The 25,960-nt window shown below is 37.9% G+C and overlaps 2 protein-coding genes across 2 annotated transcripts in view; both read left to right on the forward strand.

Moving 5' to 3' along the window:
- The first annotated feature begins 4,177 nt into the window (after positions 1 to 4,177).
- On the forward strand, positions 4,178 to 5,989 carry cx23 (connexin 23). The gene is made up of 3 exons (XM_010882582.1): positions 4,178 to 4,216; positions 4,615 to 4,797; positions 5,594 to 5,989. Exons 1-3 carry the CDS (start codon positions 4,178 to 4,180, stop codon positions 5,987 to 5,989), a joined length of 618 nt encoding a protein of 205 aa, XP_010880884.1.
- Positions 5,990 to 9,035: 3,046 nt separating this feature from the next.
- Positions 9,036 to 25,960, forward strand: part of vta1 (vesicle (multivesicular body) trafficking 1) — a 34,664-nt gene continuing 17,739 nt past the window's right edge. Inside the window, exons 1-2 of the mRNA XM_010882583.5 lie at positions 9,036 to 9,287; positions 24,172 to 24,266. Coding sequence (XP_010880885.1) covers positions 9,197 to 9,287; positions 24,172 to 24,266 — 186 coding nt within the window. The 5' untranslated portion in view covers positions 9,036 to 9,196. The remainder of the gene's footprint in view (positions 9,288 to 24,171; positions 24,267 to 25,960) is intronic.

Genomic DNA, 25,960 nt, shown 5'->3' on the forward strand with positions numbered 1-25,960 from the left:
TGTCATTGGATATTGTTACTGCTACAAGAGGCAGAATATTGCGCTGTCCAACGCTTTAACGTACTGATGACGAGATGTTCTACTACCGTTTAAGCGAAAATGATTGCAGACTATAAAGAACGGAAGAATTAACCAGCAGATCGCAGATGATCTCACTGTGTGTGCCAAGTTACCCAGCCAGATAAATACCATCCAAATGACTGAATATAATATTATAAATAATTCTGAGTTGGTCTAAGATTTTTCACAGTAATGAAAAATATAAATATTTATATACTACCGCTCGAAAGTGGCGTTATTTAGGAATTTTCCGTGAGAACATACATGAAATATGTTTCAATAGGAAATATAGCAAAATCACTAGGAAATATTCACTGATAATATTAGAAATAATGATTTTTAATTTAGATTATTATTGTGTCCTTCAAATTTCGCTTTCTTCAAAGAATCGCCCACATGCAGCAAATACAATCTTGCAGACCTTTGGCATTCTAGTTGTCAATTTATTGAGGTAATCTGAAGAGATTTCACCCCATGGTTCAGAAAGCAACTCCCACATGTTGGATAGGCTTGATGGGCACTTCTTACCTACAGTATAGTGAAGCTGCTCCCACAACAGCTCTATAAGGTTAAGAACCTGTGACTGTGCTGGCCACTCCACTATAGACAGAAAACCAATTGACTGCTTCTTCCCTAAATAGTTCTTGCATAGTTTGGAGTTGGGCTTTGGGTCATTTTCCTGTTGTAGGAGGAAATTGGCTCGAATCAAGTGCCGTCCACAGGGTATGACATGGTGTTGCAAAATGGAGTGATAGTCTTCCTTCTTCAAGATTGCTTTAACTTTGTACAAATCTCCCACTTCACCACCACCACCAAAGCACGCCCAGACCATCACATTGCCTCCACCATGCTTGACCGATGGCGTCATGCACTCCTCCAGCATATTTTCATTGGATCTGCGTCTCAAAAATTGTCTTTGTGTTTAGATTAGACACAACTTCATTGTCATTGAACAGTATGAGTACAGTACAACAAAATGCAGTTTGCATCTAACCAGAAGTGGAAATAGAAGAGGGCAGGAAATGTACAAGTATTAAGTATAGTGTATGTTACAAGTGGAATTCGAACGCCTCTAATTTGTCTTTCCATAACACTTTTTCCATTCTTCCTCTGTCCAGTGTCTGTGTTCTTTTACCCATCTTAATATTTTATTTCTATTGGCCAGTCTGAGATATAGCCATTCACAATTTTCAGTTGTGCTGACAAAATTGCAAAAGGGTTTTGTAATGATAATGTAGCCTTTTAAAATTATGAGAAATTATTAGAAAACACAACATGCAATTGGAACACAGGACTGATGGTTGCTGATAATGGACCTTAGATATTCCATTAAAGATCTGCGGTTTTGAGCTAGAATAGTAATTTACAACATTAATAATGTCTACACTGTATTTCTGTTTCTGTTTTATAAATATACAGTGTATATAAAAAGTTTACACACCCCTTTGAAGATGCTAGGTTTTTGTGATGTAAAAGAATGACTGGGGATGTGGCTGTGAATTAACCAATCACATTCAAACTCATGTTAAATAGAAGTCATTACACACCTGCCATCATTTAAAGTGACTCTGATTAATCACAAATAAAGTTAAGCTCTTCTAGTAGGATTTTCCTGACATTTTCTTAGTTGCATCTCAGAGCAAAAGCCATGGTCTGCAGAGAGCTTCCAAAGCATCAGAGGGATCTCATTGTTGAAAGATATCAGTCAGGGGAAGAGTAAAACATAATTTCCAAAGCACTAGATAAACCATGGAACACAGTGAAGACAGTCGTCATCAAGTGGAGAAAACATGGCACAAAAGGGACATTACCAAGAAATGGACGTCACTCAAAAATTGATGAAAAGACAAGAAGAAAACTGGTCAGGGAGGCTTCCAATAGGCCTACAGCAACATTAAAGGAACTGCAGGAATGTCTGGCAAGTACTGGCTGTGTTCTACATGTGACAACAATCTCCCGTATTCTTCATATGAATGGGTTATGGGGTAGGGTGGCATGACGGAATCCTTTTCTTACAAAGAAAAACATCCAAGCCTGGCTGAAGTTTGCAAAAACAAACATCTAGTCTCCCAAATGTATGTGGGAAAATGTGCTATGGTCTGATGAAACCAAGCTGGAACTTTTTGGCCATAATTCCAAAATGTATGTGTGGCGCAAAAACGACACTGCATATCCCCCAAAGAACACCATACCCACAGTGAAGCATGGCGGTGGCAGCATCATGCTTTGGGGCTGTTTTTCTTCAGCTGGAACTGGGGCCTTAGTCAGGGTGGAGGGAATTATGAACAGTTCCAAATACCAGGCAATTTTGGCACAAAACTTTCAGGCATCCATTAGAAAGATGAAGATGAAGAGGACGTTCACCTTTCAGCACGACAACGACCCAAAGCACACATCCAAATCCACAAAAGCATGGCTTCACCAGAAGAAGATTAATGTTTTGGAATGGCCCAGCCAGAGCCCAGACCTGAATTCAATTGAACATCTGTGGGGTGATCTGAAGAGGGCTGTGCACAGGAGATGTCCTCGCAATCGGACAGATTTGGAGTGCTTTTTGCAAAGAAGATTGGGCAAATATTGCCACGCTAAGATGCGCCATGCCAATGGACTCCTACCCAAAAAGACTGAGTGCTGTAATAAAATCAAAATGTGCTTCAACAAAGTATTCATTTAAGGGTGTGCACACTTATGTAACCAGGTTATTGTGAGTTTTTATTATTATTTTTTCAATTGAATTGAATTGTTGAATTGAACATTAAATGAGACAAATTGATCTTCTTATCATTCTTTTATATCACAAGAACCTGGCCATTTAACCGGGGTGTGTAGACTTTTTATATCCACAGTATATATATATATATATATATATATATATATATATATATATACTATCTATATGTGTGTGTGTGTGTGTGTGTGTGTGCGTGTACATTTGTATATTTTTTAAGCTGACCATTAAGGACAACGACAGCTGGGCGCTTGCGCCGTGTGGACACGTGTCCTCTGACTGGATGTTTGTGGGATAGTGTTTATCTTTTTTTAGGTAATTAGAGCCTCTGTCCGTTATGCTCTCTATTGACAGCCCCAAATGCCTGATCTCACTGATGCTTTGCTTATTTGTTTGTTGTTTGATCTTTGACACAAGAACGCGTTCAGTAAAAGAAACGCATCCATCATGGTCCTCTTCCAGCAGGTCTCTCCCAGGGAGCGCAAGAGTGGCATGAGTTTAGGACCCAAGCTCTGATTGAGAGGGGGAATGAACAGCACTCCGCCTGGATTACGGTTGGTGTGTGGACTTCATTTTATTACCTGATTTGTTGATTGTGTAGTTTTGTACTGTTCTGTCTTTGCCCTTGCTCACAGTAGCTTGAACAACTTGATGAATGGTCTTCCATTAGAGCTTAGCCTACAGCGCGGTGTGTACTGCGATAATACAACAATATGTTTCTTTTGACTACGTTAAGTTATGTGTAGGCTAATATTTGTTTTCGTGTCCATTGATTGAAATTAAGTATTTCACAGTGAAACTATTCTAGCCTATTCTGAGCAAATCAAAGTTATTTTTTTAAACAAAATTAGGTTCAATATCCTTTGTATAGCGGTTCTTTTCATAATCGTCGGTTACGTTGTCATATATTACTTCTCTACAATTATTTCGAATGTCATCCGTGAAATTATATCCTGCTCGAGTTGGAAATGGACATGCCAAGTCTTTAGATGGAGTACTGAAACTAACTTTCAAACACAATTTTCATCTCAAATTATTCAGTTGGAAGCTAACGTGCCCTCAAGTGCCACTATTGTAGCCTATTTTGTTTTCTATACCCCATTGTGTTTTACAAGAGTTGTTTTTTCGCTGACTTAGTTCAATGGGGATTATGTGCCGACCACATGCCCCATGCCTTTGTTTTTCCTTTCTGTTGTCTTTTTTTCTACTGAGTGAGTAAATTGATGAAGGCACCGCGGATAAAAGACAAATATGCACTGACAAGGGCTTTCACCGGCAAAAGGTCATTAGGAGCTTCAGAATTATAGTTGGCTTTGCCTGATGCCAGCAGATTGGCAATGAGGGCCACGGGTTACAATATAATGGAACTGGGAGAATAGCAGCCAAGTCATGTCTTTAAACTACATTAAGAACTTTTACGAAGGATGTGTAAGTATGGTGATACCAAGAATATATAGAATATTGGACGATGGTCGTGGTCACTTTGAGCCCAGTGAGTTCTCTGAATTATTTATCTATCTTACTGTAGCATACAGAGTGTATGTAATAATGTATTTGTTTTCAGAATATAATAACAGTGTAAATATAGCAAATACTTTAATTAAGTAATTTTGTTAAAACCATGGCACATCTGTACCTTATTACTTTATTTCATGCATTACATATTTATAAACATTCTTCAAGCTGTTCCATCTAAATCTGATAAGTGGTTCATATGCTTTATTTGATGGAGATGGTGTGTATCCAATGAATAACCTGTTCTGCAATCTGTTTATCCTTTATTAACAAATTCTGTTTTTAAGCCCTTTTCTGTGTTTGTGTTTTAGCTCAGGCCTCCAACGGTGATAGGCCAGTTCCACACGCTTTTTTTTGGCTCTGTTCGGATGTTCTTTCTGGGTGTCCTGGGCTTTGCAGTGTATGGTAATGAAGCTCTCCATTTCAGCTGCGATCCAGACAGGAGGGAGTTAAACCTCTACTGTTACAACCAGTTTAGGCCGATAACACCTCAGGTAAGACAGCATTCTGCATTAAATTATCACACATTAGATTTTCCATCCTGTCCAGCCAGACAAATCCGTTGGCAATCTGTTAGAATCCTCAGACATTGTGTAATTTGACCAATTACCAATGTGAAAATAACCAACATAAGAATCTGAGATAACCAATTTACACTTTACTGTTGCAATGGGACTTTATTGTTCTTTTCACGTGATCAATTACAAGAACATTTATATCAGTGATTCTTAACTTGTGGTTCACAGACCAAATCTGTACCACTGAAATATTGTAAAAATGCTTTTAATTGATTGCGTATCTGATAAAAAAAAAAAAAAAAGGATAAATAATCCATGTATAATTCCAAATATAAACCACTAATACCAGACAGAAAGTGTGGTAAATAATTGTATTAAATTGCATAGAGATACAGGTATAGCAGTACATTTTAACATATTTTGTGGTCTCAAACAATTGAACAAGCCAACTTGTTGATATATACAATATGTTGATATTTCTTTTAGATACACATTTCAACAAAACTAATTTGAAATGCTAATATTAGGTCTTGACTGAGACAACCTGGTTTAATTTGGGTGTGGAGAAAAAAAACTGAGAGCAACAGATTTGTGTTTTTGTAATAGAAACCCAGTAGGACGTATTCCCATCATTTAGTTTCAGTCAATGTCAATGTGAATAACACAGTCATGAATAGAAGGAACGAAATCTGTGCTGTTATTCAATGTGGACATGTGAATAGGCTGTTTTTGCAATCACCTGCCCATAACCAGAATATTCTTCTGCTTGCAGGTGTTCTGGGCATTGCAACTGGTAACTGTTTTAGTCCCTGGAGCGGTATTTCATCTATATGCTGCATGTAAAAACATTGACCAGGAGGAAATCCTTCAGAGACCTATATACACTGTCTTTTACATCATCTCTGTCCTTCTAAGAATTATTCTGGAAGTCATTGCTTTTTGGCTACAGAGCCATCTCTTTGGTTTCCAGGTTCACCCGCTCTACATGTGTGATGCCAGTGCCCTAGAAAAGATGTTCAACGTCACCAAATGCATGGTGCCGGAACACTTTGAAAAGACCATCTTTCTAAGTGCAATGTACACTTTCACTGTGATCACAGTGCTGCTGTGTGTTGCTGAGATATTTGAGATACTCTGTAGGAGATTGGGTTACTTAACCAATCAATGACCTGTATGTAAATTACTACAGAGTTATAGGTCAATTTCTAATGTCTGTTTGTCTCATCCAGGTCTATCATGAAAACAAGGGCCGTAAACGACATACCTCTGATTTTTCTCTGTTGGAGACATGCATTTTAGTGTTGTCCCGATACTAGAATTTGGAATTCAATACTAATTCTAGGTTTAAAATCACAATATTCGGTACCAAAAACAAAACTCAATACCAATATGATAAACTAGGAGAAAACCATTTATTTTCCCTGATTTGTCCGGTCATTGCTTTCAAAATCACACGTTAAGCATGATAAAAAATTATGAAATTGGACCTTTTGCATCCATAACAATGCTGAAAAGCATATTAGAGAATCACTTTTGACCCTTTAATTTAAGTTGTTCACATAGAGTTTGCAGAAAAAAATGTCCACTTGATTCATTCCAATTAGAATGATTCTCCCAAGAAGGCATAATCTATTTTGTAATTAACCTTTAATTCAAAAGTTTTTTGGAAAGCCTTTCCATCTACCGTAAGATGATTATCATTAGCATCGCTAATGGCTATACAAAGTGGCGGATCTACTGAATATGTGCACTGGTACCACAAACAATTCTGCCTCTACGGAAAGTTGCAGAGAAATCACTGATGCATACTGTTAATGTCTTATGGTAAAACGTCAGTGATAAGTTCAATGTAGCAATTTCCATCAAAAGACACTTTGTTGTTAAAAAAAAAATAGAGATCAAAATGGTTTGTCATTTTAAGAATCTTTTGTGTACCGTGAAACACTAACATACGATTACAGATTTTTATAGCTAAATCAAGGTTGACCACAAGCTGTTGTTTCCAGTTGAAGGCTAGTGAAGCTGTGGGCAGAACTTAGGAAAGGATGTAGGTAGAGTCAAGCACCAGCTAGTGAGATCCTATTGGGCAGTATTGGCACATTTTAGCATGTTCCTGTTAGGAAGCACCCACTCCGTGAAGTGTTTGTGCTATTCACCTTGCACCCCTTGCAGAAAATATTCTTTGGAATGTTTGGCAAAGGGTTGAGCCTAAAAACCTAGTCCACGCTGTTTGTAAAATTTAAATTTTGGAAACAAGAATCAGTTTTGAGATCAGATGTTTAATCAATGAGAAAAATCGTCAGAATGTCAGCTCAGTTCCATCTTGTTCTATGGGCTTCCATTGTCCACCCACTGGGCTTCCTCTCCCCATGGGGAGTGGAAATAATGAACTGATGCTTCAGATTTTTAAGTCTGGTAGGCTATCTGGCACCCTGTCTCTCTGTGGTACTATTATATGCAGTTTTCCATCATTGGCCCAAGTTAGAAAGAAGCTTGTTACCAACAATTCTAGTTATTTTCCACTGACTTTCTTAGGAGTTTTTGTACACGGTTAAAAGTAATATGGCATTGTTGTAATCTTCTAGGAGCCTAAAGGTAAACCTAATACCACAACAATGTTGTCAATTTGTCCAGTTCCACATATGGTCAATGTCATGACATCAAGGGTATCACCCTTATACCCTATGACACGAGCTTAAAAAAGGGGTTCATTTTCAGGCATTGAACTGGGCCTACAGACAAAAAATGTCAGGCAAAATTACTTGTAATGGAGCATAGGTTAAATTTCTATATTGGACTTTATTATTGTCAATTACGCATTATAATATTAAATTAGCATTAAATACAGAACTAGCCCTAACTTCAACAATTTTGATACATATCATTTGATTATTAAAAAATTAAGGTTTGAAATACTGAATACACTCAATTACAAAATGTTGGGGCTCTATGCTACCAGATTTATCATGCAGTCCTGCATACCAATATAAGTTTAAGTGTAATTACTGATAAGTGTGCTGGTCACAGTAGAATTGGAAACCCAAATGACTGTTTTCAGAACCCATTTCAAGCTTGTAGTATAATGCTTCTGATTTAACCCTGTGTTGTAGCTGTACTGAAAATGATTACCTCTTTTGTTTTGTATCTGTAAGTTGTTATCAGGCATCCATCCAACTTTTGTTATTACTTTCAGCTAAATGTATCATCTCAGGTACAATATGGCATATTTGCTTTCTGGTATTTGTGACAGATGGATGGTTTTAAAGTTTGCCTCTTACATTTTGTACAATAAGCTGAGGTAACTGTTAAAAAGCAGCAATTATATTAAATCGGAGGAGTATTTTTGGCAAGTGGGATCAATTAGTTATCAAGCTGATTCCGATACACACTCAGTCTGAAATGCTGCTTATTATATGTTTCAAAGAGATATTAACTTGATTTGAGCTAATTTCAGGTTTATCTTTACATCAGAAACTCCGGGCTTTAAAGAAAATATGAATATCTACTATGAATATCTACCTGGCAGTCATTTATCCTGCATTATGACATACCCCACAAGGACTTACATTCTTATTTGTTTAGTATGTTTTTTTACTAATGTTTAGTTGTATTGTTTATTTGTTTAGGGGAATTGAAATTAACTTAATTTTCCATATAGTCTGTCTGTTTGAACTTTCTGATGTGTACTTTATAAAATGCATACTACTTCTCAGCTTTGTTTAATAAAAAGGGGCACATTTTATGACCAACTTATATTGTAAGATAATATATTTTTTCAAAGTACGTCATTGCTCACAAATCTTTCAGTGCCACTTAGTGTTATAAGATAAAACATGTTCTAAACGTGTCTAAACGTGTTAGTAAGATGATTGATTGAACATGTTTATTTTAGGTAGTACTTTTTTGTACTAACAGGCATTTGTATTTTTAAAGCCTTTCTACAGTCTACTTGATGGCCTGCTTTCTCTCCATACATAACCTGTGTGCATTATGATAATATGTACAATGTGATCATTGTGTTGTTCAAAATCTATAACTGAGTTGCATACAGACTTGTTACACATGTATGCCACAATCATTCGGGTCAATTAATATTCAAATGATCACATAAAAAATAATTATGTTGGCCACCACACAAAGAATGTAGTGCAGTACTGCAAATGACCAAACAGTTCAAATTATGCTGTTTTTTGCATTGAGTCCTCCTTTCCTGCAGATGGCGCTAGACTTGGTGAACAGGGAAGCGGAAGAATTCAGTGCGAAGATAAGTTTTTTGAGAGCTAGCTAGTTGAATTTTTCAGTGCAAGGTACTACAGCATTCTATTACCTTGCTTTTATTGATAAGTCTGTCATAGTATCATTAACATTTTTAGAGATGGCTCTCCCACCGCAACTAAAATCGATTCAACACCATCTTAGAACCGCGCAGGAACATGAGAAGAGGGATCCTGTGGTTGCTTACTACTGTAAGTTTTTGTTATTATTGCTAGGTTCACCTGCTTGCCATAGACTGAAGGATAGCTACATGTATTGTCTATGTTCGTTTGTTAACTAGAACAGTTATGGGCATAGAAACTGTCAATTCAAATGGCTAAGTAGGAAGCTAACGTATTATTTACTAGCTATAACTACTTAGTTAGCTAGCTATTGATGATTGATAAGTGCGGTATTTGAAGCGTAATGTTAACTTCGATTATTAGCTGGAGCCTGCTATGCTATGTACTGTTGCTAACTAATGTTGTTAGCCTAGCTAACGTCAGTCGTGACAATAACAACGCCGAACTAACAAAAGGGTTTGGTTGCAAAACGTTTTGTTACAAAGATTTTGTAGTGGACATTCAATGTTGTATTCAGGTGTGGTTGGTGTTGCGCCTCAAACAAACGCAAAACAAAATAGTTTTTATTTCACAAATACGTCTCCTTGTCCTATATATATATTTACAGTTATCAAAACGCAGGGGTGGTGCAAGCCTACAAGAAATGCAGACTTACAGACATTATTTGAAGTCGAGAAAAATCCTGTATGGAAGATTTTATGGGTGTAATAATGCAGAGCCCTTTTTCGAGTTTGCGGGATTAGTATTTCAGTTAATTGTTCTTTTGGCTTGTGTATTTGGTTTGTATTTTTATAGTCCTGACATAATTAAAAAAAGTTTAACTATTAGCTGAATGCAACTGACAAAGTGAATTTCCTCCCAATTTCGGGATGTACAGTGTATATAAAAAGTCTACACATCACAAGTTTTTGTGATGTAAAAGAATGAGACAAAGATAAATCACGTCAGAACGTTTTCCACTTTTAATGGAAGCCTGGCTGAAGTTTGCAAAAACAAACATCTAGTCTCCCAAAAGCATGTGGCAAAATGTTTTATGGTCTGATGAAACCAAGGTTGCAATTTTGGCCATAATTCCAAAAGGTATGTTTGACACAAAAACAACACTGCACATTCCTCAAAGAACACCATACCCATAGTGAAGCATGGTGGTGGCAGGGTGGAGGGATTTATGAACAGTTCCAAATACCAGGCCATTTTGGCACAAAACCTTCAGGCGTCCGTTGGAAGGATGAAGATGAAGAGGACGTTCACCTTTCAGCACGACAATGACCCAAAGCACACATCAAATCCACAAAAGCATGGCTTCACCAGAAGACGATTAACGTTTTGGAATGACCCAGCCAGAGCCCAGACCTGAATTCAATTGAACATCTGTGGGGTGATCTGAAGAGGGCTGTGCCCAGGCGATTTTGCAAAGACAAGTGTGCAAACATTGCCACGTCAAGATGTGCCATGCTAATAGACTCCTACCCAAAAAGACTGAGTGCTGTAATAAAATCTAAAAGTGCTTCAACAAAATATTAGTTTAAGGGTGTGCACACTTATGCAACCAGGTTATTGTGAGTTTTTTATTTTTCCCCCTCAAAGATTTCAGTTTGTTTTTCTATTGAATTGTTCATGTTATAGGTCACATTAAAGGTGGAAAAAGTTCTGACATGATTTATCTTTGTTTCATTCTGTTACATCACAAGAACCTGGCAAGGGTGTGTAGACTTTTTATATCCACTGTATATTAAATTTGTTTCACTCTGCCATTGTTCAGAAAATTCTAACCAGAAATGAAAACAGCAGAAACATACTGACTAGTGTACTTGACATTTGGGTTAATAGCCTGACTTTTCCTTATGGATGTTTTTGCGGTAGACCACCAGACAACAGTTAAAGTAGGTTCAAATTAAGTTAGGTTAACATTCCAACCTTTGAACGTCTAATCAAAATTGGCTTATAGAGACCACATTGTGTCTTACACTCTTGGATCCTGAAAGGGGCTAGCTCTACTCATTTTGAAACTGCCTTGTAGTGACTAGGCCTCCATCGTTTTGGACACTTTGTTTCTGTTGCATTATTTTTTTTCCCCGACCCTGAGTTTCTTCATTTGTTTGTTTGTGACTAAAATACTTTAGTGCCTGGTCTGTAATACTATGCAAAGCTAAATACCAATTTGCTTAATTAATGAAATGTAAATGTTGTGCTGCACAAGTGTTTGCTATATATTTTTGTCTGATACTGTTACTGCAATGTTAACGTGGGATGTTGTTCAAAGTTATTAGTGAGTACCTCATCTTAAGGGTATGAAAGGCAATTACATATTTTCGAAATGTAATTTTAGCTGTGTTTGTTCTGGTGTTGGCCCAACCCATTATTTTTGGGACCAATTAGATGGAACTCACAATTAGTATTTGGATCATCTCAGCATTTGAAAATTGTTGCTCATGAGGATTAAAACATCAGTGTGTCATGGGTAAATTGACTGACTGACTTACAAATAATGAGTTGCTCACTTGAATTATTTTTGTTCTCAAATACAGCCAGTGACATGTTTGCAAAATATACCTTTACCTCAGGCCCAAGTCATCTGTTTCTGGGACCAATGTTTGGTCATTTTTGTGACTCCATAGGGTATCCTATGTGAGGTAGTCAGATCCGGACTCCAGACAAACAACAAGTCAAAAACATTTGCATGTGTGCCATGTTTGGCTTGATGAAGAGTTCAGATAGCCAAGCAATGGTAATATGCCTTTTATTAAAGTCTAAATGACAATGGAACTACCATCACGTAAGATTAGAAAGTCTGTTGTAATCTCTAGTGCAGTCAAAAATATTGAACTAACACTTTCAAATGGTAAATCATAATGCCTGTTTTGTAAGAGCTGTTTGGAGAAAAAACACTTCAGTTAGTTTTGGATGGGATGGTACTTCTATCCAAATGCATGATGTCACATGGCTGGTTTGATTATAATTGACTCATAGACGGAAATAGTAATTGCATCATAACTGCCATAAAACACAAGGTCTATGTTTCGTGTAGGTGTACACTGCACCAGCTTTTTGTGTGTAAAGTGTGTAAATATCACTAGGACAAGGTGACTTTTATCAATACTGTTGCCTGTATTTTGCCAACACATTTTTTTGTAGAGTGAATTGAAACAAATATGTCACCCAACATCACCTTATCCGGAAGAGATTTTACAAGAGTATCTAAACACAGGCAGCATAAGTCTAAAAAAAACTCAGACCTTGAGGAAATGAATGGAAGAAATGAATGGTGGAATAACGCAAAGAAGCCACACTCAAGTTTTGCCTCTATGTTTTAGGGGGGGGTCTAACTCAAACTATTACAGGGAAGGAGGTGGGATCTAGATCATGTTATTAGCCATTTGGGTTTGTGTGCTCTATAATCTTGTAACTGTCCTTGTGGATACAAAATTACACTGAATATTTCATGTGCCAATTGAGGCCCATGGAAATGCATTATTGTTTAATAATGAAAATCCAGTCCAATTAAAACAACTGCATCGGCACAGTAACATCCAAATTGGAGGGTGCCCCATCTATAATGATCAGTTATTCTCTGTAGAAAAAAATTACAATTACTTATTGCGCAGAATTACATTTTTTGTTTTGTGTTCAGCCAAGGCTTTGTTGTAAAATACACATCCAGGTTTTCCCCCTAAACAACTCAAGACACGTCAATTTTGTCTGCATTGATAAAACATTTCTTATATCTGTGAGAAATCTGCAACCATAAAAAGATTTGCAGTAGCCTATATACTTTCTGTCAAGTGTACACTGCTTGTTTTTTTGGTGGTGTTTCTAGTGTGCTTGATTGCTAAATATAAATGTAACCACAGGATTGATGAAAAAAAATTCTGTTGAATATAGCCAGATCAATTTATCTGTTGGCTGATATGGGGGAGTGCTTGACACCATTCACTGAGGGACAGCACTTAGCTTGTGCAGAGCAGACCAGTTAATTATGTGTTTGGGGTTTTCCCTTTCAAATGACAACAACAAGAATTCAGTGGCAACATCCATACAGTTGATGGAAATGTATCTATTTATTATTACATTATAATTGTGCAATTTCATTTTATTAGAGTTGGCTAACGAGATGCAGCTAAATTAGAAACAAGGTAACGTTTTTGCTGGAATTGCAGTTGTTATGAGTCGCTCTAACAATTGCCTGTTTTTGATAAACATTGGGAAGCACATTGCATCAGTGTAAAGATTTAATTACAATGATTTGCATACTTTATAAATCTTCACTAATAATTATCTACAAAAAAGTTCCAGAACAAATATTGGGGAGGGAGCACCATTCAAGTCCACTCACATAATGTGCATTTCTCAGTCTGACAGTTCTAGCCTAACTTTTCAGCTTTGCAACAAAGATTTGCACTATTTTCTGTTTTCAGGGATTATTTATAATAATTCTATTGTATATAAATTCATGGCTCTGATATATTAAGGCAATCCTTAAATCAAACATTGGGTCTCGATGAAGGAAATATATTAAAGATCAAAATCTTTACTGTACATTGTGTAATTTGTTGAGAACAAAATGACATGGAAACCAAAATCACAAACCAATTTAGGGCTGGATTCAAACTCGAAACAAAATCGAAGTAGACAATTGAAATCATGAGCTGTTTTAACTTACCTAAAAGCAGTCAGGTTACCTAACAGCAGTCAGGGTACCGCTGGCTAACCCTAACCCAAGGATATGCCTCCGCAGACCATCATTGACCCAAACCAGTCATGCTGGATGATATTGCAGGCAGCATAATGTTCACCACAGCGTCTCCAGACTCTTTCACGTCTGTTATATGTGCTCAGTGTGAACCTTCTCTCATCTCTGATGAGAACAGGGCGCCAATGGCGGACCTGCCAATTCTGGTGTTCTCTGGTGAATGCCAAACGAGCTGCATGGTGCTGGGCTGTGAGCACAAGTCCTACAAAAGAATGTCGGGCCCTCATGCCACCCTCATGGAGTCTGTTTCTGACAGTTTGGTCATAAACATGCACACCAATAGCCTGCTGGAGGTCATTTTGTATGTCTCAGGCAGTGCTCTTCCTGCTCCTGCTCGCACAAAGGAGCAGATTCTGGTCTTGCTGCTGGTTTGATGCCCTTCTGTGGCCCTGTCCAACTCTCCCTGTGTAACGGCCCGTCTCCTGATACCTCCTCCATGCTCTTAAACTATACTGGGAGACGGGGCTAACCTTCTTGTGATAGGACATGTGGATGTGCCATCCTGGAGGGGATTGACTGTCTGTGCAACCTGAATGGGCTGCTGGTATCGCCTCATGCTACCAGTAATGACAAGCAGAATGCAAAACTAGAGAAGAATCAGTCAGTAAGGATAAGGAGAGAATAGTCTGGTGCAAAACCATTTCCCTTTTTTGGTGGTTGTCTTGCTGTTGCCTCTTCAGTGTGTCACTTTCATTTGACTTGGTGTTATACTGTGATGATGACGTGTTCCCTTAATTTTTTTTGAGAAGTGTATCTGGTTTTTTTATATTAGAAATGTACTTTCTGAGTACCTTTGTAGACTGTTTTTTCCCATACAGTTGAAGGTATGCTTTTAATTCAAGCTATAATCATGTAACAATTTCGCTCAATCTGGATCAGATCGAAAACAAAATTCTTATTTTTTGGGCACTACTGTTCAACTATACAGATTTTATAGGCTCTATTTACTTTAGAAATAAGTCGGGAACTTCTAAATTTAACTTTTCCTGTTTGATGTCACATGGTGTTATACGAAAGAGTTTCTGGCAATTTCTGGAATTATCAAATGATAGAGTTTTTCTTGTTATAATGTTTTTATTAAAATTATTTATTTTCTTGTTAGTTTAGTGACATTTAACTTCCATAACATTTCCTGTTAAGTCACACCGTTTGGACATTTATGACATTTGGTTTAAACCTGGTAAAATTAATTAACAGTGCATTAATCAAATTGGGGAAAAAAAGATATTTGAATATGTCAATTTTTTATAGTTTTTTTTGTAACAATTATGTGTGTTTGCCATTATGTACAGAAAAAAAATGAATGTCAACTGCCTGGATGTCTGACAATGCCTGCATTTGGCTGAATGGGATAGGCAGTACATGTTGTGAGGTGAATTAGCCGAATATGCTGGGAAACATGTTTCTCCAGTTTAGCACAACTGACCTTTTTCACTGCAAGCCTGGGCCTTGAAAAGAGGAATGGCACGGGTGTGTTGATAGAATTGAGAAGAAATTGGTAAAGAAAATTGTGGCCTTTGGATAAATTCTTCAGTTTTTTTGTGTACCCATTATGCAGGTCCTATTGATCTGGAAAGAAAGAATGGTATTACTGGGTAAGGTCAGGTGATGGTTAAAACATTTTTTTTCAATGTTGTATGATTTATGTAGGCTGTCTAGGAATTTGGATTGAAGCAAAGATGGTTGAAGGTCTTTCGCACTGGAAGTTTCGTGTTGCAACGCCCTGTGCATCACAGAAGACCAGTAATTTAACATGCCACTGGAGGTCAGCATTGACATGTCTATGTATGAATCAACCATTGTCTTTTGAATAAGGCTGTAGAACTTAATCTCATAGTCACTTGCAGGCTTTTTCTGTCAAACAGATTTTTGCATTTGTTACGTTTTGTCGAGCAGTCCTTATTTATTTTTTATACATCTTCTGATTATAAATCTTGAGTGCAGAGCAGTCTATAGCCCAGATTTTATTTCGGTATTTGAGCATCAAGGTCCAATGTAAATCTGACTGAATAGGAAAGTCTGTCATTTATTTTTTTTATTCAACCACAAGCATGCCCTGTTTTAGTTGTGTGGCCTTGCCTTTTCGCCGCACTTTTCTGCACACTCGGGAGACATGCCGGTGCCTACAGTATTTGCTTAGAGGAGAACGCGTTTACTGCCCAGCAACCATGGTTGAGCTTGTAGGCACCCAACCTACCACAAGGAGTTGCTTGAGCCTGACAAGTCACTGTTCTGGTGAATATTAACCACCCCTGGGCATTGTTGGTGTCCCACAACCATGATTCAAACTCATAGTCCCAATGATGCAGCTGTACTACAGTGCTGTGATTTGCCCTTGTTTAAGCCTGAATTAATTGGATTACATTTAATATGTTATGTTTGATGAAACCAGTTGAATAGGAATTGAGCTTCCTCTTCTGTCAAGCATTCAACAAATAACTTACGTTTAAGACCTCAAGGCTGTTGGGACCCTAAATTGTTGTATTCTCTTTTTTTTAGGTTACAATGATGGCAGGCTTTACCAAGTGTGGTCCATTAGTCGTTATTCATTAAATTAGCCAAATTAGCAAAAGGTAGGTGAACGGATTATCTCCGCATGTGTTTTTCCCACCATAATGCATGGAGAAGGCCAAGCTGTGTAAGGGCTTTTTCATCAAGAGGTTGTGTTATGGTGCGGCATTAGATGACCTGGCCTGCCCAATCACTCAACCCAATTGAGATGGGTTTGACTAAGTTGGACAGCAGAGTGAAGGAAACGCAGCCAACAAGTGCTCACCGCTTGTGTGAAATCCTTCAAGACCGTTGGAAAAGCGTTCCTGGTGACTACCTCATGAAAACCGTACCTTTCAGGAGTTCATATGGAACTATATCGGAGACTGCGATTACGTTCAGTATGAACATAAATCGGAGCTATTACGTTAGTGTGAATGGATCTCCGTTTTTGTACTGCTCAACAGTCACATCACGTTTGCTCCATGTGCTCTTTATTTTAAATTATGGTCTGAACATACTCAATTAATTTTATGTGAATTAAAACAAATATTATAAAAGCATACATTTAATCAAAACTTAAAAACATAAAACATGAAATTCCGGCCATGTCTGCTATAGGACTAGCTGTAAAGCTTCATATGGCATATTTACTTGTTTTAGCGCATATTAAAGAATTTTGCTTTTGAGGATTTCTGGGATGGCAAAAATGTCACAAATGAAATGCAAATGTGTAGTAGACTTGGTTTTGACAATACCTTCTTTAAAGGATCCTTCTGGATTTTGTGGAAATTCAATTATGTTCTTGTTTTATGTGGTATCACATGAATGCTCAAGCTAGCAGGATATACCACAGTGATATCTCTCCTCGGCGGCACTCAGCAAACCTAACCTACGCAGTGGCTTTCATTTAAATTTGAACAGTGTTTTCTCCTGCTTGTTCATAGGTTTATAAAATGTGACCAACTTGTTCAAAACTAAAAACTAATGAATGGTACTGTAGGTCCTCAGGGTCAGTTTGGAAAAAGGTTGGGTGACTTCTTGACTGCAGCAGCCATGTCACTGGGCTCCTAGCATATGCCCCTTCATTCTGACACTTTGCTCCAATATAAACCTATGGAAAATAGAAAAGACTCTCTTTTACATTTTACTCCTCCTGCTTCCTGGACTTCAGCCTTCAGACTGAACTGCAGCTACATAATAACATCCTTGTAGTGAAGAGAACGAAGTGCGCAGGCTAGCATTCCAGAATTCACAATTCTGTTCTCATCATGGTTGGGGTCAATTCCATTTAAATTCCAGTCAATTCAGAAGTTAACTAATTCATATTCACATTTGTCCTCATTAAACAGCATTGAAGTTTGCCCATGGTGGTCCAGGTGCCGTCTTTCCCCACTGTCTGTCAATACTGCATTAATTGCCAAGAAATATCGGAGAACATGATTTATGTCCAGGATGCATAAAGCATGCAGGCTTTTTTCTCTCCCATCTATGAACATTTTGTAAGAAACCTGAAAGATTTGTATAGGGCAGCAGAAGTATTTCTTGCTTTAACTTTCTTTGATAAAAATGTGTTGGTATAGGTCTATATGGTGTCTGTTTCCTTGAAGGAAAAACTGTAAGGAATAAAAGTTTTTAATAACTAATTTACGATGGGGGAAATGTTGCAAAATAAGTTGTTTCCATGTCAAAGCACTTTCTCCTCTTGAAGAACAGAGGATTGATTTTTATTTTCACGGCCTTGCATCCTCTGTTAGTGGTCTTTCTGTGGCATTGTTTCAGAAGAGGAAAATTGGTGTGATTGCTTGACAAAGGATGACATTGTGAGTCACTGCAGTGACGTGCTGTGACCGATATAATATCCGAGCAAATTGATCCTCATGGCTTTGGTTATAGTTAGCTGTTTAGGAATTATCCAGAGCCAAAATCCATTGCACTGAGTTTAGCAAGACTTCAATTTTCGGTTGCCTTGTAGAGAATGATGAACAGATTTTGGCTTAACCTTTTAAATATCATCAGATGTAATATTACTACACTACACTTATAAATGCCTTCATCCAACCAAAAGTAGTCTCTGTATTGTGTTTGGATTCTGTTTCATAAATTGATCACCTTATCCTGTGCCTTTCAGGGGTTTATGTTAAATTGTCATTTGAATTGGGTTTTCTTATCATAGGAGAGGTGGAGATAACCATGTAATGTCAATATAGTCATTTCTGCAGTTTCTCGCGTGGAATAGCCTTTAATTCTCAGAACAAGAATAGACTTCCGAGTTTCAGAAGAAAGTTCTTTGTTTCTGGACATTTTGAGCCTCTAATCAAACCCACAATTGCTGATGCTCCAGATACTCCATTAGTCTTAAACAGGCCAGTTTTTCTTTTATCAGCTTTTCAGCAGTGTTAACAAAATTGCAAAAGAGTTTTCTAATGATTAATTAGCCTTTTAAAATGATAAACTTGGATAAGCAAACCCAATGTGCCTTGGAACACAGGAGTGATGGTTGCTGATAATGGGCCTTTGTACGCCTATGTAGATATTCCATTAAAAATAAGCCGTTTCCAGCTACAATAGTCATATCTAACCTTAGCATACTAGTAAGCCTATTACTGGCTAATAAGCTGTTAAAACAGCCAGTGGCAAAAGCAATACAGTTCATAGACGCTATGGTGGAGGTAAACCTAATAAGAAATGTTTGTCTGTTTAGCACAATCCTCAGTGGAGTCTAGCGACTGCTGAAACGTGTAATGCCGTGGCATAGTGGTTAAAGACAGTGCCTCTCATGTGGAAGAAGTTCGAATCTATTGAGAGCCACGACATTTATTATTTCTGGTAGTTTCCACGATTCTCTCGTCTTTTCAATTGATGAAAAAGTTAGTTATCATCGCCTTTATTGATAGTTAGTGTATAAATGTAATTCAGGAATGAAAGAGAAAGTATGTTGTTTTGCCATGAAAGAAAAAAATATGTTCTTATGCCATGAAAGGAAATAGCTCTGGCAGACTCACTAGCAATTGCTCAATTCTTATGACTATTCCAGTAAGTTAGTAAATACCGGTAAAGCCTATTACTGGCTAATACGTTGTTAAAACCGCCAGTGGCAAACGGCATACATAGATGTTATTTGTGGTGGAGGTAAACTTAGTATGAAAAGTTAGTCATGATTTTAGAGTCTGTTTGATACTTTGGTGGAATTTAGTTTAAATATGATGTATTATTGATTAAAATGTTTAATATATGTAAAGAATCCTTCAAAGGACTATTCTAAGTCATGGTGGTTCGGACATGGAAGCTGATGACGTCTTGTGTACTCTCTCAGGCCCTTTCCATTCACAAGCGGGTCTATGGAAACCTGTTGCATTCAAGGCATAGATAGCTGGCTATGCTGTTTCTTCAGGGATAGCAGCAACCATCACCCTGTTTGCATTTAAATTGCCAACATGTGGAGGTGGAAGGTATTGTCTTTATTTAAGAAGATTATACCTTTCATACTTGGTGTAGCAAATGACAGCTGGTGCGATTACTTTGTCCTGATTGTATACGGCTCATTATTACGGTTGTACGAAAGTCCCTCAAGACCTTGGGAGGCCCAAAGCATATGTATTGCCTTCAGCTTTTTTACAGCATTGCTCTTGTTCTTCTTTCATGCAATGATTTGTGTGGGTCTATTAAATTAAATGGGTGTATTAGATAAAATGCAATTTCAAAGTGCGGAAAAAACAACTACACCCCTCGCTTCAATTGCTGGTGTTGCCCCCTTTGGCTGAAGTAACTCTTCATTAGTTATTTGTCAATGTGTTGTAACTGTAATCATTTGTTGTATAAGTTTCTTGTATCGACTGGAATACATTTTGGTCTTCTCTTATTTACGGTACTGCTTCAACTATGTCATGTTTGGGGGCTTTCTTGCAATTATGGTCCCTCACAACATTTAGGTATGTTTGAGATCTGGGTTTTGACTCAGCCATTCCATATCTCTTTTTCTTCATTGTGTGTTATTCTGTTGTCCATAATGCCTTCGCCTCTGCTTTGCAGGTGATATGAGATGATTTAATTTTTTTTCAAAGGCTTTTTTTTTTTTTTTTTTTTACAATATTGGTGTCTGGCATTGCAGCCTAACAACTCCACTTTTGACTCATCTTTCATTGATTCTGGCAAGAGAGTCCTGTAGATCCCTGACTTCTGTGAGCATCTTTCGGTTAGTGCTTGGGGTATATTATGTGACACAACCTGTCCTATGTACAGTGGGGAGAACAAGTATCTGATACACTGCTGATTTTCCAGGTTTTCCTACTTACAAAGCATGTAGAGGTCTGTAATTTTTTCTTAGTTACACTTCAACTGTGAGAGACGGAATCTGAAACAAAAATCCAGAAAATCACATAGTACGATTTTTTTAATAATTAATTTGCATTTTATTGCATGACATAAGTATTTGATCACCTACCAACCAGTAAGAATTCCGGCTCTCACAGACTCACAGACCTGTTTGATCTCGTTACCTGTAATAAGACACCTGTCCACACACTCAATCAAACAGACTCCAACAAATCTCCACAATGGCCAAGACCAGAGAGCTGTGTAAGGACATCAGGAATAAAATTGTAGACCTGCACAAGGCTAGGATGGGCTACAGGACAATTGGCAAGCAGCTTGGTGAGAAGGCAACAACTGTTGGCGCAATTATTAGAAAATGGAAGAAGTTCAAGATGACGGTCAGTCTCCCTCGGTCTGGGGCTCCATGCATGATCTCACCTCGTGGGGCATCAATGTTCATGAGGAAGGTGAGGGATCAGCCCAGAACTACACAGAAGGACCTGGTCAATGACCTGAAGAGAGCTGGAACCACAGTCTCAAAGAAAACCATTAGTAACTCACTACGCCGTCATGGATTAAAATCCTGCCACACACATGCAAGGTCCCCCGGCTCAAGCCAGCGCATGTCCAGGCCGTCTGAAGTTTGCCAATGACCATCTGGATAATCCAGAAGAGGAATGGGAGAAGATCATGTGGTCTGATGAGACAAAAATAGAGCTTTTTGGTCTAAACTCCACTCGCCGTGTTTGGAGGAAGAAGGATGAGTACAACCCCAAGAACACCATCCCAACCGTGAAGCATGGAGGTGGAAACATTGCTTTTCTGCAAATGGGACAGGACGACTGCACCATATTGAGGGGAGGATGGATGGGGCCATGTATCACAAGATCTTGGCCAACAACCTCCTTCCCTCAGTAAGAGCATTGAAGATGGGTCGTGGCTGGGTCTTCCAGCATGACAACGACCCGAAACACAAAGCCAGGGCTACTAAGGAGTGGTTCCGTAAGAAGCATCTCAAGGTCCTGGAATGGCCTAGCCAGTCTCCAGACTTGAACCCAATAGAAAATCTTTGGAGGGAGCTGAAAGTCTGTATTGCCCAGCGACAGCCCTGAAACCTGAAGGATCTGGAGAAGGTCTGTATGGAGGAGTGGTCCAAAATCCATGCTGCAGTGTGTGCAAATTTGGTCAAGAACTACAGGAAACGTATGATCTCTGTAATTGCAAACAAAGATTTCTGTCCCAAATATTAAGTTCTGCTTTTCTGATGTATCAAATACTTATGTCATGCAATAAAATAAAAATGTATTACTTAAAAATCATACAATGTGATTTTCTGGATTTTTTTTTAGATTCCTTCACTCACAGTTGAAGAGTACCTATGATAAAAAATTACAGACTTCTACATGCTTTGTAAGTGGGAAAACCTGCAAAATCGGCAGTGTATCAAATACTTGTTCTCCCCACTGTATGTTGCCATCAGTCTGGAATTTTCTCCATTTCAAGATTATCTATTGGGCAGTGAAGTAATGTACTTAGAAATGCTTTGTAACCCCCACCCAGACCCATGGGCATCAATCTTTCTATTGAGGGCCTCCGGTATGTCTTTCGATCTTCGCCTGATCTTTATCATTAGTTACTCTTTTATGATTTTCTAATAATGGCACCTGTGTTGGTGGTGCAATTTTTTGGTATGGTAAAGATTAGGATGTACTTACTTTTCTGCATAAAAAATTGCAGTTATGCTTTCAAAATAATTTTTTTAAATCTTGAGACATCATCTTTGAATTCTGTATTACGCTAGTTAAACATAATTAGAAAAATATTACAAACATAAAGTTTATTAAAAAAACAAATAAAACGGAAGGGAAATAGATTTGCACAAATGTATTGGATCAAACTGGAAATTATGGAAGGTAATCTTACAACTCATTAAAAAAATGTTACTCTAAAATGCTTGTGTCAAACTAGGCAAATCTGTATAATCTGTTCATTGATAAATAACATCCTTTTGATAAATGAAATATCTGGTTTTATCTGAAGTACTTGAACTGCTTTTATGTTAATTATACTTTATTTCAAAATGTCAAATTCAGCTTACGGTGGGGGGTGGGGGGGGGGGGGGTTACAAATCCTGGTGTCTTCAGCCTAGTCCTAGATGTCACTCCTCCAGATCTTTATGCATATATCACATGTCAATAGAAGCTCTGTGAATAAGGTAAGCAGCCTATGAGAATTCTTTGTTGGTTGGAAACTGCAACACTCCAAACCGCTGTAAGCCGGAGTTGTTGGACTTGGCAGTAATGCCTCAAACATTCAGCGTTTGCATCCAAAAGTTGCACATGGGCAAGACTTTAAAGCTCATGGGATTGTCTCTCACCAGATGTCTGGTGTGTGCATGTTTTCAATCTCTGAAAACTTTGAGAAGGGCAATAATAGTCCAAAGCCTGGATGCATGAGATCAAAGGCTGCACGGATCTAGTAACATAGAGGAGAGGATAGACAGAGTCAGTGTGTTTTGAAAACATGAACCAAGATTTTGTATCTAGGGTATTATGTGCTGAGTGATACGATGCAATGGGGACAATAGCAATATTGCTAATATTTCCACAGCCCCTTTAAACATGAGTGCCATAACTTAGAGGAACATGAAACATTCATGGAAAGCACCATTTTTAAGAAAGAAGTATACCTGTATTAGTAGAGTATATCAGATTGCATACTGGACCATTTGGACACTCAGGCAATTTAGGGTACATCCATTTGAAAGACTTCACCATGAAAACCCGAATGGCTTTGTTGGTGTAAGATATAGAACAGTGTCACCAGTCACCATTTATCTCAACCTATAATTGTCCAGCTGTGATAATAAACCCTAATCTCAAAAAATCGAGGTAACTTTAAGCTAGGTCTATTCCACAGATAGGTGACAAATTAAAGGAAAACTAAATAAATGAGTGGAGGAACAAAACGAATGCAGATGATTCCATACATGTCTAATGCATGATACAATTTACATCCTATCATACTCAGTGGCATGTTTAACTGGACCATTTGATGTCGCTTTTAGGTCAAAATGACAAGAGGAAAGCATCTTAGCAACTTTAAACACAGTTCATTATGTGGTGTTTTCCAGGATGACCGTGCCCTCGCCTAAAGGGCCCGAGGGGTCACTGAATGGTTTGATGACTATGAAAATCATGTGAATCATATGCTATGTCCTTCACAGTCACCAAATCTGAACCCAGTTGGAATATCTTTTGGAAGAATGGTGTTCCATCCCTTAAGTAGACTTCCAGAGACTTGTGGTATTTATGCCAAGGTGAATTGATGCTGTTCTAGAGGCTCGTGGCCCAACATCTTAATGAGACGTTATGTTGGTTTTTCCTTGAATTCGTCACCCATCTGTATATTGCTCTGAAATAAATCCGTGATAGGCCTGCATGTTTCCTTCTCTTTCAGGTCGGCTTTATGCCATGCAGACTGGAATGAAACTGGACAGCAAAACCCCTGAATGTCGGAAGTTTCTTGTGAAATTAATGGATCAATTAGAAACGGTAAGATACTTTATCAGCTACACTGAAGGAAACATTTTGGTAATGAATGTCGTCATTCCCTGGTGCAGCTAAGAGCACTGAAGGAGTCTTGACATTTGATTATTTTCAAAGCTAGTCTGACAGTCTTATCGGTGTATTCAGTTTCTCTTCAAAAGTGGATTATGGCACTGCCTTTCAAAAAAGCTGTTAACAGCAAAGAAAGCCTCTCATGATTTGATTTCTGTGAACATGATTAAAGTGTCTACATCTCATCATTTGCAATTATGAAAGTAAAATACACGTCAATGCTTGACTAGCCAACACCTTTGTAATGTTATTGATATATGATTCAGTTTTAGGATGTTTTTTGTGATTAATGTTGTTAAAAGTACTGACGTAGGATTATGTAGGTTAAATTAGGTAAAACATTGTCAAAGTAAATGTAAATTACTTTTAATTTAAAAAGCCACATTTCTAGAAGACACAATATAATTTGCCCTTCAGGCATTCACACCTCTCTAATTGTGTACCTCTGAATTTTATTAGGTCTACTTGTTTTGTTATCCATGTACTAATGTGGATCGTTGTGAAAGTCGTCTTATACATTTCTTATACATACCAGTGTGTTGAAGAGTGAACCACAATTACAGTTATGGAATGAGTGCATTTTGAAATGGACATAACCCCTCAGTCTTCATTTAAATCTCCTGTATATGACTATGATGCTTGTCCACAAAGCATGTCAGAAGAGGTCCTAAGACAGAGTAGCTTTTATGATGATGTTAGAAACTTCCCATACAAATTCTGAGCCGGGAGTGATATGAAATCCTTGAGTAAATCCCTCTTTTTGGTCATGGCAGTTTTAGATACCGCAAATGAAAGATGGAGATTACACTAATTGACATTGTTGGAAATTATGCAGAATAACCAGTTGCCGCTAGGTATCTAACACGTTTCAGACAACCATGTGAATTTGACTGTACATTCAATATTGCAGTGGTAGTTTGATATGTAATTTACCTGACAAACCTGGCTCTCAATTTTGTGTATGTCTATAGAAATATGAGCATTTTATTTCCTATTAAAATTTTAAGAGCATCGTATTCTCATCAGAGTTCAAAAGACCAGGTTTATTGTCTTCCTCTGAAAGGGGAGCAGGAAGTTAGTTGGGGATGCTGTTTACTCATGTGCCCAGGGATTTTATAGACATTTTGGAACCAATTAAGAAAGCCCTGGGATCTTTTGGTCCCTTAAAACACGTTTAACTGTTGCCGTGGTAAGATTCATTAAATGTCACTGCCACAGCATTTCTGAGCAGAAATGAGCCCGGACCTTCTGGGTACATTCACTTTAAAGGGCTGTTAAGGGAAAAAAAATTGTGTCACACCGGACTAACTGTCACACCGGACTAACTGTCACACCGGACTAACTGTTACACCAGACTGTCACACCAGACTAGGTGCATCATTTTAATTTCACTTCATGACAAGTTAAATATCCACTAAAGCAGCACATTTCTAAGGAATCAAACAATTATTGTTATTTTGTACAAAGGAAGGATAATTAACATGACATTTCATCTTTGGCTCTGGCATTCTTATGAGCTAAGCCCATCCTCAAAAATTTTGACCACAATGGCTTACCAAGTCAGCTGATTGCTTTTTGGACTTTGGAAGAAGCACACTTGCCTTGTTCTCTGCATAACTTAGTTCAGA

This window comes from Esox lucius, chromosome 18 (genome assembly GCF_011004845.1).
Source record: "Esox lucius isolate fEsoLuc1 chromosome 18, fEsoLuc1.pri, whole genome shotgun sequence".
Taxonomy (NCBI): domain Eukaryota; kingdom Metazoa; phylum Chordata; class Actinopteri; order Esociformes; family Esocidae; genus Esox; species Esox lucius.

Coding starts and splice junctions, on each gene's coding strand:
- cx23 (XM_010882582.1), top strand. CDS start 4,178: ATGTCTTTAAACTACATTAAGAACTTTTACGAAGGATGT. Junction 4,217..4,614: donor AGAACTTTTACGAAGGATGT/GTAAGTATGGTG, acceptor TTTGTGTTTTAG/CTCAGGCCTCCAACGGTGAT. Junction 4,798..5,593: donor TTAGGCCGATAACACCTCAG/GTAAGACAGCAT, acceptor TTCTGCTTGCAG/GTGTTCTGGGCATTGCAACT.